Genomic DNA, 13,690 nt, shown 5'->3' on the forward strand with positions numbered 1-13,690 from the left:
ATTTGATTGTTGGCAAACAGTAACTTCTAATATTGAACAATATTTGGTAGTTATGATGCAATGGTATTAATCTGACATCATTTCATTAACATGTAATTATATGTAGTATCTGACAACTTGTTAGATTTCATATGCAAACCCTGCAAAGATCAAGACAATTGAGAGATGGCAACATGTCCAAAGTATTCAAATTTAAAATTTCCAATAATAATAATAATAATAATAATAATAATAATAATTCCTCTCTGAGAATGCAAATTTGAAAGCTATATTCAAAATATCTAATTCAAGAGCTGTAGAACATCTTGTCAGATATCCGACAATATTAATCTCTGTTTGAAGGTGAAAAATCATTTCATTTAAGTAGCACATAGGCAAACCTCTTCACAACGGTATGTTTATTAAAAACATTTCCCACTGAAAACACTGGTAATCAATATATGGTACAATTGGTCATACTGGTTGTACAGGGAGAGTTGTTTTATAATTTAAGGATTCGAGAAATAAAGAAAACATTCTTAAAGTATCTCAACCTATATATAAAAATAAGAAGCCAGGGTCCACAGCAAATTCCCACCAATATAAAAATGTTAGGGGTGGCTCTGATGTGGCAAAGATCGTGTCATCGTTTCCTCCTTCCCCCAAAGGCCCCGTCTCTATTTCTCATCAAACGATGTGACATAAAAGTTCCTCCCTCCCTCCAATGAAGGAATAAGGCAGGGGTGGGAGACCAGCAAAACGCCAGCGTAGTGAGTGATCCGTGAGAAAGTTTTTTTAAAAGAAAGGAAGGAGAAGTGAAAGAAAAGAGAGCGAAAGCAGATGCAGAGGGAACAACTGTGAAGTCAGCTCAAAGTGAACAGAAGGGTTTAGGGAAATAATCTTCTGTGAAGGACCTCTCTTCTCCAAAGCAGGCACTGAAAAGGAGAATAGCTTCCAGTCTCAGAAGCAGGCAGCTTTCCAATCACTCAGTCACCTCTTCTTCAGAATCCGACCCTAAGTCATGGCCTACCAGATGAACTTGCTGATCCCACATCTGCTGTCCAGAGGCAGAAGAGAAAAGGGTTCCCACACTTTTAACGGTTCTGCAGAGGAGAATTTTGGCAGATGTACCTTGTCGTCATGCAGGGGGCAAGAATAAAGCAACGTCACCTGCTAGGTTTCTAATACATTTTTATTCTGCCTTTCTAAGGAGCTCTAGGTGGCACACTTGCTTCCTCCCCACCTTTCTAATCTTAAGAATTTTTTTAGGCTGAGTGACACCAAATGGCCCAACCTTAGCTAGAAAGCATTTGAACCCGACTCTCCTCAGTCACAATCCTAGGGTTGTAGACACCTAACTTTTACTCGGAAGAAACCCATTGAAATTAAGTTCAATATGGTCATTAATCTCAATGGGCCTACTCTGAGTAAAAGTCACTTGAATACAATCCCTACATCACACTAGCTCTCAGAGTAGAATCAATTCCATCTTCTGTGCAACAAGACTATGGGAGTCTTGGCCGCCTCTAATAACCTTCTGCCAATTAGACTGAGAAATTGGCATAGCCTATTCAACAGCCACAGTCTTCCCCCATCCTTCAAGCTGCTTCGACTTCCATTCCCATTATTAGAAGCACAGGAATGTGTGGCTGGCTACTTGGAACGGAGCTGAAGGTCTAGCCCTCTGTGTGTGTGTGTGTGTGTGTGTGTGTGTGTGTGTGTGTGTAGCATGGTTATTAATTCAGAAAAACAAGTTTAAGGGTGGGAGTTCACAAGAACATTTACTATGGAAGTGAGGACAGCGTTACAATGAAAATGTGCCAGTCATGTACACTGGATCCCAGCCTATGTTTAGTCTGCTCTCTGACCACAAGCTCTATATTAGTCAAACGATCTGGGCCATAAACGTCATGGTATATATACAGTCTATACAAAGAAGAGAACGTTACGTACTCTTCTGTAGCACCAGGTTTTATGTGTATGTTTGGACTCCTGCAGTCTAGATGCTGTGGATGCTGTTATAGAATGGAACAAGATTTTTTAAAAAGAAGGAAAAAGAAGAAGAGAAGCACATGCATCTGGCACTTGGAAGGCAAAAATGATGGGATATTTGTAGACTAGCTTAATGCCTACCTTTGAGACCCAAATAACAGGTTCGTTAAAGAAAGAAACAAACAACCTTCTCATTAGTTCCAAAAAGGTAATATACATGGCAACATACACATGAAAAACTTAAAAAAGCGATTAGCCAAGTAACAAACACTCTGTATTGCAAAAGAAGTAAAAGAGAAAAGGATTTTGAGAATCCCTGATTTGCACAGATCCCTTTTTTGTACTCAGTCATTACCATCACAGCCAACGGTGATACAGGAGAATGTAGCTACTGAAATGCAATGAAATTGCCATAGGGCTCCTCTAGAAAACCAGTTTATTGAGTTTGCTTGCACAAAGCTTATGCAGAGGTTAGATTATAACTGGCTTTTATTGAGTATTCATTCTGTTTTATTTGCAGGGCAGTTATACAACAATGAGTATCAGTCCTGCATTCATCCTGATCACGATATTTATACATCTTCCCGTTAGTCATTTGTTCGTCCCTCACTTTTCAATACATTTCTGTCAGTTTCCAAACTGCAAAGGGCCTGATTCTTTAAAAAAAAATGGATTTGATGTGAAGTGGTCCTTTAAACCACTTTAACTGCACAAATCTAGAGTGCTTGAATTCCTCTCACAGAATAGTGAATCAACCTGAGTACAGAGAGACTAATATTTCAACAGAATAATGGATAGCATGGAGAGTTGAATTGCAATTCAGAGTGGTTTGCTACATAATAACTTACTGGCGTGATTCACATGAACCACTGAACCACTGTTTCATATGACACACATGAGTCATATGAGTCTTCTCTTTCCTCCTCTGGCATGCTACAAGGAGGAGATGGGAAGCATCCCCCTCCATTTTAAATTAACTGTGGTTTGTTTTTATGTCCCAACCAGGAACTGTGGTTAGCATTCCTATCGTTCATTGAAATAAGCCAGGATCAATAACCATGGTTTAAAGTTGAGTTCTTCCAGTAAACCATAGCAAACCCTAACCACAGTTTGTCAGGGATTGCATATAATGACTATCAGCAGTTGGCTGAAAATGAAAGCACATGCTTATGATCTCCTTGCAGAGATCATGATCTCTGGAGAAGAGAGAAGACTACATGAGCTGATGTTGCCATGTGCAAACATACTTAATTTTGTAAGGTTTATAATAATGACGTCCCATTTCAAATGGGAAATATTATTACTTTGGCCTTTTGCTAAGATAAATGTCTTTTTGATTTGTTGCCCTGTTAATTGAATGCAAAAGTTTTACTGTTTGAGGCTAATGTTAATTTTGAAGCTGTTCAGTGAAATAAAGGAATTGTGAATATTGACGTTATCTTCATGATTAGGAGGATGGTGAGACGGTTAGCTCTTAAGAATCATTTTAAAGGGGTCAGAGTTCTTTTAAAGAGCATCATAAGCAGAGTCACATAAGGTTACCTAGAGTAAACCAAAGTTGTCCACTGATCAGTTCCTTTGTACCAAAACCAACCAAGCTACTGAAAAACCCCCATGCTTATTGAAGCCTTCTTTCTTCTTCTTCACAGATGTTCACAGCTGGCCTCACAGCCGTAGTTCGCACATGGCAGTCATTCCATGTTTTCCCATTCAAGGCAAAAGGCTGTCTCCCAATTCCAGCTGTGAGGTAGTCATTAGGTTTCAAATACCTCCAGAATAACAGTTACACATTTGTCTCCAGTTCATTGATTTCAATAGTGCAGTGGTCCTTACTGCTAGATTTCTCTGTATGAGTTTCTGTCGGGTTTTCTTCTTGCTCCACTTGAACAGGTATTTGATGCTGGAATGTCTTTGATGGTTCAGGTCCATGAGGCTCATTCATGTTCTTCACACAGCCATTTCTCTGGTAAGCCATGATCTGGTGGATACTGATGGGTTTTGTTTCACAGATCAAAGGCACCTATGAATGGAACAGGGAGATTCCCATTACTATTTTAGAGATGGTAAACTATTGCATGTGGTATCGTTAACGTGTATGGAAACTTGGGACCTTCAAAAGCTGGAGAGGAATTAAACCACACTCACTTTTGTGTGCTGTGAATTATGGTATATATTTATGGTCACAAGGGACACAGCTGTCAAAAGCCAATAGGGCATTGCCGTGTTTCAAAATGGCAGGACTTACAATCCCTACAATCCAGATTGGAGCTACAAATTCAGAAATCTAGGACCCTTCTGGAATTGTACCAGTTCAGATTAGGGGGGTGGTGCATGTGTGGGTGTTCCCTACACTAAAACAACAATAACTTCCTGCACATTGAAAGGCACACTATAAAGCAGGCTAGTCTAGAACTCTTCTTCCTGACATATAGTTATCCAAAAGCATAGCATTTTGAAGTAAGGGGAATCATTTCAACACATGGGGGAGGGTCATATTTCAGTGGTTAAGCATCTGCTTTGCATGCAGAATATCCCAGGTTCAATTCCACGTTGAGTGATTCCCATCTGAAACCCTGGAGAGCCATGGCTAGTCATTGTAGACAGTGCTAAGCTAGATGCACCAAATGTCTGACTCAAGACAGTAAACCTGCAGCTTACGGGGGGTTATGTTCCAGGGATTGCGCCTAAAGCCAAAATCACATATGGTCAAAGCACATTGGGGTCAATGGCACGTGGGACTGCCAAAGTCTTTCCCCCTGGAACCCTGCCCCCCCTTTGGCCCCTTTTATTTATGTTTCGCCATGTGTGTAAAGCTGACTGCGCATAAGTTAAATGCACGTAAGTTGCAGGCTTATGGTGTAACACAGCTTCCTGTATTTGCACCATCCTCATCTGCAGTCTGAAGTGCTATAGTGCAAGAAAGGCTGTTACACAAAAATAGGGGCAGTCTGGAAGCATCCCATGAATGCCCAAAAAAGTAAAAGAATATCACCCCCAAAAACATTTCTGTGCCTTCCATTTTTATTATTGTTTTGGTCTGAAGTGCAACACTATAACTCCATGGTTAAAATTTCTCCCACCTCAGACCCATCCTTGGTGAATTCTTTTCTGCAGATGTGAGCCATGATTCCAGCAGCCAGAGCATCTCCCAGCACGTTGATCATTGTTCGGAATCTGTCTCTGTCAAAACACAGTGGGGGCATTAAGGACGCCATTTCCTTTTGTTATGCAAATGCTCACAGATTTAGACTTCTCTCTGTTATACTCCCATGCAAAATAAAAGTCCATGAATATAATCTGATATCATGCTAAAACAACCAGATATGAATAGGAAATAAAGGCACCTACTGAGTGTAAATTCATATATCACCATATTAGACCAAATGGGCCAAATATGGAAGCACCTTGAACTGATCTTATGATAGATCCATTCCAATTTGCTTGCAGGGAGGTGAGACAACAGTGGGTCAAAGCAAGTGTTATCCTACACATTCCAGTGCATACCCTCATCACTTTCCTTATTGCAAAAAGCCTAATATTTGGGGGATGTGGGTTTCTTGCACAAGACCTTCCAATCAACCAGAATTTTCTGGTATGTGTGTTAAAACCATTCAAAAATAGGGGCAGTCTGGAAGCATCCCATGAATGCCAAAAAAAGTAAAAGGATATCACCCCCAAAAAACATTTTTGTGCCTTCCAAACCTGTGATTCTATGCCATGACTGTCTGTTCTTCTGCACCTGCATTTTGTATTTAATTCCCCCATGTATTTTTTTTTTCAAGGATCAAAAAAGTCAATTCAGTGGGGCAAAAACTCATATATTTTGTTTGCTCTCCTCTTTGTCATTCTAAATATTGGCATGCATGGTAGAATGCAAAAGCAAGAAACATGGAGCAAAATAGCATTTGGGTGGTAGATGAGTGGCTAAATTCACTCCGGATTTCCCTAAATCAACCTCCTTCCCCCAGCTGACATTGCACTTCTGGTCTCTGGATTCTATTTAAATGGCACCAGAAATCTCTTGAGTGGGTTGATCTGGAATTAATTCTGTAAAGTGTGGAATTCCGTGCAGCAGCTTTAAAGAGTTTGTAAAGAAACCTCTATCAGTCCTGAAATATTAAGGACCTTTTGTGAATAATGAAGGAAGCAATATTGAGCCAAGGATATAAAAATAAAACTGGAATGTGTTTTAAAGACAAAAACAGGAGAACAAGGAAGGAAAGTGTACTTTGTATGGTGTGTTTGTGTGTTTTTTTAGAAGACATAAGCAGGAGGAGCCATTAAGCACGTCCAGATGGAGAGTAGAACACATTCTGATTCCACAAAAATGCACTTGGACATTTTCAGGGGCCAGGAGTGTGTTGGTTGAGCTAAGACAGGTATGAGGAAATGTGGCCTCTAATTTAATGTTCGTGGTGGTGGGGAGAGCTCAGAGAGGAGAAGGAAGGTGGGAGGCAGTGGTGGCTAGTGGCCTTTAGGACTGGTGGGGCGAAAAGCAAGGATGCCAACTGTATCAGTTACAACCAATGACAGGCAGAGACTACTAGTCCTTGGTTTGTCTCCTTGCTGAGTCCTACACAAGCAAAGCTGAGACTAAGGAGGAGGAAGCTGACAGCCAGAGCCACCTGTTGGATTGATGGTAAGAAGCAAGCAGCGGTTGGGCAGCTGGCTGATGGCAAACCGAGGTTGGCGGAGCAGTGCTCCATTTGACCTAAAGGACCAGCTTCCACTGGTGAGAAGGGGAAAGTAGAAGGGCATCAGATGTAGACTGAGCAATGGAAAGAAAGCTCTTTGCAAGTGATCAGTTCAGTTCCTCGAGTTGCTAAAGGAATAAAGTGGGAGAAGATATAGTATGATCAGCACTGCAGTTTACATGACTCTCCATTACTAGCATTTACTATTACTGCGTGTATTAGCTCTTGGTAACATTTTTGTTTTAAAATGATATATTTCCCACTTTATTTTCTTTGCACGTAGGTTGTTTTGTAGTCATAAGGTAAAACCCATTTCATTTTCACAGAGCAAAAACTGAAAGGGAAACATTTGTAAAATGCAGCTTTTAAGCTGCTTTGAACATACAAAATTGAGGTGAAAGGGCAGGTGTATTAGCTGGAACTACTCTTAGTACATTATTTGAAGCCAAGTCAAATTCATCTTGGCAAAGCTGCATTCAATCTGAAACACATCATGTGATTTCCTTATTTTTCCAATGCAAACAAGCACATCTGAAAACTCAATCACATTGGTTAATATATTGATGTGGGTCATAAAGCTGAAATCCAGGAACATCCAGATGTTTGGCTTAAAAAAGCAAAGGGTGGTCCAAGATCAGCATTGTCCAGGTTTTCTTTTCTTTTCTTTCTTTCTTTCTTTCTTTCTTTCTTTCTTTCTTTCTTTCTTTCTTTCTTTCTTTCATCTTAATGGAGTTTAGGTTGAACCAGAAAGGTTTTCATATGTTGTTAAGTAGAGATGTGTATGTGGGTGAAAACATGGATCTGCCGCTGCAATGTTTAGATCTGCCCACAGTCACAGCCTGTCCCACTGTCAAAGCTGTAAGCCAAAAAAGATGTAAAGGCAGCCCTCAGCAAAGTGCTCCCCTCCCACATCCATGAGCCCTAGTGGCAGGGAACAGCAGCATTGCTAGCTGCCATTTTAGTTTCCCATAAAGCCACGGTTCTATGCCAGAGGCATTTCACTTTTTAAATTTGGCTCTTTTTCCTGTCACCGTGAGGCAACAGAAAAAGACAGCAATTTCTACAATTGCATAATTACAGCTGAAAATGAAGAACGGCTTTATGTTGTAAACTGCCCTGTGATCTTTGGATGAAGGGTGTTATAGAAATTTATTATTATTATTATTAACAACAACAACAGGGGACATACTCAGAGTGCATTCCCATGTCTCCCTTTGCAGCTGTAGCTTGAATTCAAGCAGACGTTTCAAGTAAGAATAGTTGTGATATGAATTCTTCTTTTAATTCAAGACAAGGTCACAAACAAAGAAATGAAGAATCAAGAGTGTACTATTCTTCCTTTGCAGGCCACAGGTTCAGTTTAATCATCTGATGTCATGTGATTGACAGGTAAGCAGCCCCACCCACCCGTCAAAGTGACCTACAGCAGGTGGCAGAGTTTTGGATCAGCCCACCATCCAGATCCAACTCCTTCCCTCTCCCCATCATAAAATCTATGATCTATTGGACCTAATTTTCAAATTCACAATCAGTATGTCTCATCAAAGGATGATTGCCATGTCTTGCTTATGGGCATCCTATGGGCATCTAGTTGGCCACTGTTGGCAATAGTGTCCTGTACAACAGATCTTTGGTTTGATTCAGTCAAGCAATTCTGTGACTTTCATGACATGACCACCGTCTATTGCACCTTTCAGCTCACAGTGTGCTGTAGGTTGCTTTGCTATGAATGCAGCTGTTCAATAGTCACACATTCAGTTTGGTTTGAAGATGAGAGAAAAGTCTAAAAAAACCACACCACTCAGTTACTTACAAGGCCCAGTCGACTGCAATGATTAGAGTGATATCATCTGTAGGAAGCCCCACTGATGTAAGAACGATAACCATAGTCACAAGGCCAGCTTGCGGGATTCCAGCTGCACCAATGCTGGCAGCAGTTGCTGTGATACTTTTATGAAAAAGAGAGAGAGAGAGAGAGAGAGAGAGAGAGAGAGAAGGATATTAATGATCTAACATGGAAGAACACATATTTGGAACCAACAGAGAGTTTTCCTCCATGCTTATATTTGATCCACACCTATAAGTGACTCTCATATGCTTCAATCTGAACTGAGCTGGAACAGAAGTCCATTGAATAGGCTGAATGGGGTTTTTTTTTATGTGAATGGTGATGCACATCACTATCTGGGGCCCACCAGAGCTATTTCATGCAACAGGCTTCACACTAGTAGAGCTGGATTGGGGCCCTCCTTCACAAGAAATAGTTGATGGGGAAATTTTGTGCCACTGTCCCGCCACACGAAGCTGCCAAACTGGACTTGATATTGTGTGAATACAATTAATGTGCCAGCCATGTCGCTGCCAGTTCATTTCCAGGCCTAATTCAAGGTGTTCACATTAGTGTTTAAAGCTCTAAATTACTTAGGCCCCAAATATTTGAAAGACTGACTCCTTCTGTACAGCCGCCAATAATTCTCTCAAGCGACACTGTTAAAGTCAGTGGGACAACATCAGCAGAAGGTTTCTGCAGAGTATGAATCCAGTTCCTTGTTTTCAATACACCTTACACACCTTATTACACCTTAGTGCAACTTGTGACCCATCAAGCTCGAATGCAACCAACCAACCAACCAACCAACCAACCAACCAGCCAAGCAACCATGTATTGTGCCATACTAATACTTGGCTGCTGCCAGACATGACCCACATTTGTCTGGCTGGGTTGCACACTGGGCAGTATGACATTTAGCATAGAACAAAGCAATTAATTGCAATAAAATTAATGGCAGGAATCCCCCTGCTCTTAACAATAATCCCAGTGAGCACAAGAACCAAAATGGCAAATCACAGCTACATAAAAACACAGTCTAACATGAAGCTGATTACTTTGGTTCAGTCTGAACAAAATTATGAAGGATCTAGAAATGACACAGTCATGGATTTAAATATTCAGTAGTGAATTGTTTTGTTTTTGGTCTGATAATTCATTTACCACTACTTTACTGGAAACCTGTCTGTTTTACCTCCATCCCAAACACCAGACATCCTGTGTTTAAATTACACACTCCACAGTTTGGACTCTTAGCCATTAAAACTTGTGAAATTTACAGCACTTAACTATGAAGCTAGGCTTCACCAGCTTCCCAGGATTCAGCCCTGGCACATGCAAAGTAATAAGAAAATCATAGTATGTCTTGGAGCATGAAGAGCGTCTTTCTCTAACCACTGTGTGACCACAAGCAGCCACACACTTCTGGAATTATGAGAAAGAGCTTCCAGATCAGATGTTTTAGCTCACAGGCTCATTTGATCCTTGAGCTTTTTTCATTTTAGAAATTCACAACTGGGAATCTGCTTAGAAGACAAATGTAAGCTGGGCCTAGTTTACAAGGATCAGAGCTCAAAGCACACAGAGTCTTCTGGCAGGAAGGGTAACAGAACGGGGCAAATGAATGAAGCTATCTCCAAGTCTCTGAAGGTACATGCAGTTTCAGAGAATACCTATGGTGGTGATCAAAGGTTGTATATTTTCTTACTACATTTCTTTCTGGTCTGAAGTGCTATCCTTTGTATGTTAACTCAGAAGTAAGTCTCATTGTGTTCAGTGACGATTACTCCCAGGTAAATGTGCAGCTCAAGAATTTGACCCCATAAAAGCATCACAATGCTAACAGAGAGGCTTACCATGGGGTATCCAATCCAAACTTTCACTTCCCATAAAGCACTGTGCCTTCCTAACCAATTCAGAAATATACTCTACTTTTCCCCATATGTAATTATGAATGAGGATGCTTGGATCATGTATCAGCAGTGTGCACAGTATGCAGATTTGCAGGAAATATCTGCAAGTCAAGCTTGCTAAATATGGGACCCCCTTTGTAAACTGGTTTTTTACCTTATGGTGATGATCTGCCCAAAGTCCAGCTCGTAATTGTTTACTTGAGCAATAAAAATAGCTGCTACTGCTTCATAAAGGGCGGTCCCATCCATATTGATTGTTGCTCCCACTGGGAGCACAAATCGGGCAATCCTCCTGTCCACATGGTTATTCTCTAACAAGCACTTGAAGGTTATAGGCAGAGTGGCTGAGCTGTGGAGAAAAAAGAGAGTGTGAAGTCAGCAAAACTATAAGGTCTGAAGTAGGGGGGCTATCTCAAACCTGCAGGTGGCACTGCCAAGATGCATCCGTAAAAAACTATAGTCCTACTGGCAGGGTCAGTACTGACTGTAGCCATACCCAGGAGGATGAGCTGGCCAACAACAGATGGCAATAAAAGTTGGTGTTCTCTCTCCCCATTCCCAAAATTCAGCTGCGCTTCCTATCTACTGTCATTACCTCTCATTGCCTTTCATTCCAGTCATTTTGCATTTTTTGTGCAGTTCAGATAACTAGCTGAAGAAGCCTTGCTGCAGGTAGTCACTCTCTGGAATGCACCAGGGAGAACAAGTCTTTCAGGATTTCTTTTGCCATCATATGAGCTGTGATGACCTAATGCCAAATGAGAAGCCAGACTGAAATGGATATAGATAATCAGCTTCTGTGAGGTGCTTAAACATGAGCCTTAGTTCTTCTCTCATGTTACCTAAAAACACGGAGACGGAATTGAGTAGCAGCTTGTTGTCACACTTGCAGAAATAGGGGATCAGCCATTATGTGTTTTCTCTTTTCCAGGAGGCCTGGGTGCAACCCCAAACCTGCAAAGTGCCTGATATGACCTAACTCAAATGTCTCCCACACTCCATCTTGAGACTTAGCAGCTGCAGGCACAGATGGAATGATCAGCCATTACTGGTCTTTCCGCACCCCTTTTGTAGTCTTTTTATCTTCAAGCTGACAAAGAATTCTGAGGAACTCAAAATCTTGAGCACGATTTTTTGATGTTTTGGTTGCCCTAATAAAGATATCGCTCTAATAAACAAAAAACATAGGTCTGATTTTTTAAAAATAAGAAGAATGAGTGCATATTATTTTGCACAAAATGTACTCAGGTCCAGCAGTCATCCATCTCAATATAATCGAAGCAAATGCTTCCATTATCACAACTACCTCTGCCCTTCTCATGGCTGTCTTTGGAACTCTACCAGGGCATCATCAGCACCACATAACAACCTCCCACCCCCCCCCCATGCAAATAGGACTTTTATCTCCAACTGGGTATTGGGATGTTCTTATAAGAAGACTACATATGCTGGCCATTTGCATTGCTGCACTATTTCTCAAACTGCAGAAGACTGCTGGTATGAGACACCTGGTTTGACCCTGATCTCTCTATTTATAGTTTGGATTATGAAGTTAATCTGTAGAGCAGCTCTTGTGTTATGGGAATGTGGAGAAGTATTGCAGGGACTGGCCACAAAGTACAACATTGGGCTTCTTGCCAGGACCCTTCTTGAGCTTCTGTTTGTCTAGCGACACCACAAAGGATAATTTCTATGGGATGGGCAGAAGATTTCCAGATCAAACCTGGCTACATACCAAAGTGGCAAGAGGAAGCCCCCTGCAGATTAGTGTCCCCTATCCAAGTAATCCAGAAGGATTGCTATGAGTATTGAAGCCGCTGACAGATCCAGGAAAATTCTCTGAGCAAGGCAGGGAGGAGATGGTGGGGCCGGTGGAGAAAATGCCAGTGCTGTAGTCAGATGGATTGGACATGTCACTGTCTCAGTTTAGAATCCAGGGATTGGGAGACTTGGATTTGGGGACCCTGCAGCATGAGTGCAAGGTAAATAAGGAGTGCAAGGTAAAATTGCGCCAGTGTTTCATTCATTATATGGTACCTGGATGATGTGGCCAGAGCAATAAGCAAGGCTTGAAGAATCCCTCTGATGAAAACAATGGGGTTCTTCTTGGTGATGAAGAAGTATGTCATTGGCAGAATAAAAAGTCCATGTACCACCAGGCCACAAACCACAGTAATAGCGTAAAAGCCTAGCTTCTTCCCGATGGCTGATGGATCATCCATTTCCAAGATCTTACCAGCAATAAGGAACACTATTCCAAATGGAAAATACCTGGGGAAGGAGACAGTGATATTCAATGTGAAAGAACACTTCCACCCAAAAACTGAAGGAACTTAACTTATGTGTATGTATAAAGAACTAGTTCTGTGACACAGGCCATCTATTACGATATCCCCTCTGGCCAGTTCCAGAAGTTTTTAGAGTCAAACTGCATGTGAAACAGGAGAGTTGTGATTAGTTAGTCTCCTGATTAGTTTTTTTAACCCGAAATGCACCCCTGGAAGCATTGCAAATTTTATTTTGCATCATCATGTGGTGTATATGCTGAATCCTTCTTCCACTACAGGCCATTTTTGCAGTCCAAGTTGAGTCCCTAAGCCACTAATTTTCCTCCAGTGATGCTAGCGTGTGTGTGTTAATAGCCTCTGTGGGTGATTTTCCCTGTGGGTGAGAAAGCAACTGTAATGGTGAACTTTGCTACAAAAGCTGCCCCCAGTTAAAAGGTTAAGCATGCAGCAGAACTGGCTTACCACATTTTGAGGTAAATTAAGTAAGACACAGTACCATCTAAAAAGCTACTTGCCCCACCCACTGCAGTAGATTGTTACACCCAAAGTCTAAAATTACCTAATTAATAGCACATTGATGCACACCCAACAGCTGCTGCTATAATTAAATTTGTGGTTCCCAAATAACACACTGTGGTTAAAAAAAATAAAATCAGAACCATGAGTCTCCCATATCACATGTAGTTTGGCCCATAGAACAGTGGTTGTGGCACACGATACTAACATAGCGCTTGAGTTCCTGTTAATAGGTGCTCTCTTAACAATTCTCAGTACCATTAACAAACCACCGTTTCCAAGATTCTTTGAGGGAAGTCATGGCTGTTTAAAGTGGTATGAAACTGTTTTAGCTATTGTCATGGACTGGCTGGATGCAGATGAATGGTGGGAGGAATCAGGTAGGGAACCCCAAGGGAACTCCAACAGAAGAAGGCTCAGAGCCAAGGGATTGGTGGTGGGAAGACAATGAGTAGTCAGAGGGAGAAGAGGGAGGAGGAT

General features: G+C 41.3%; 1 protein-coding gene across 2 annotated transcripts in view; it reads right to left on the reverse strand.

The window, feature by feature from the left end:
* Positions 1 to 383: 383 nt before the first annotated feature.
* SLC1A7 (solute carrier family 1 member 7) overlaps positions 384 to 13,690 on the reverse strand; it is a 38,050-nt gene continuing 24,743 nt past the window's right edge. For both annotated transcript variants that reach the window (XM_081010443.1, XM_081010444.1), the window contains 5 exons: positions 12,444 to 12,677; positions 10,561 to 10,755; positions 8,479 to 8,613; positions 5,052 to 5,151; positions 384 to 3,991 (listed from right to left, as the gene is read on the reverse strand). In XM_081010443.1, the coding sequence (XP_080866569.1) occupies positions 3,755 to 3,991; positions 5,052 to 5,151; positions 8,479 to 8,613; positions 10,561 to 10,755; positions 12,444 to 12,677 (901 nt within the window). In that variant the 3' untranslated portion in view covers positions 384 to 3,754. The remainder of the gene's footprint in view (positions 3,992 to 5,051; positions 5,152 to 8,478; positions 8,614 to 10,560; positions 10,756 to 12,443; positions 12,678 to 13,690) is intronic.

The sequence above is a fragment of the Podarcis pityusensis genome, assembly GCF_964106645.2.
Source record: "Podarcis pityusensis genome assembly, chromosome: 6".
NCBI lineage: Eukaryota > Metazoa > Chordata > Lepidosauria > Squamata > Lacertidae > Podarcis > Podarcis pityusensis.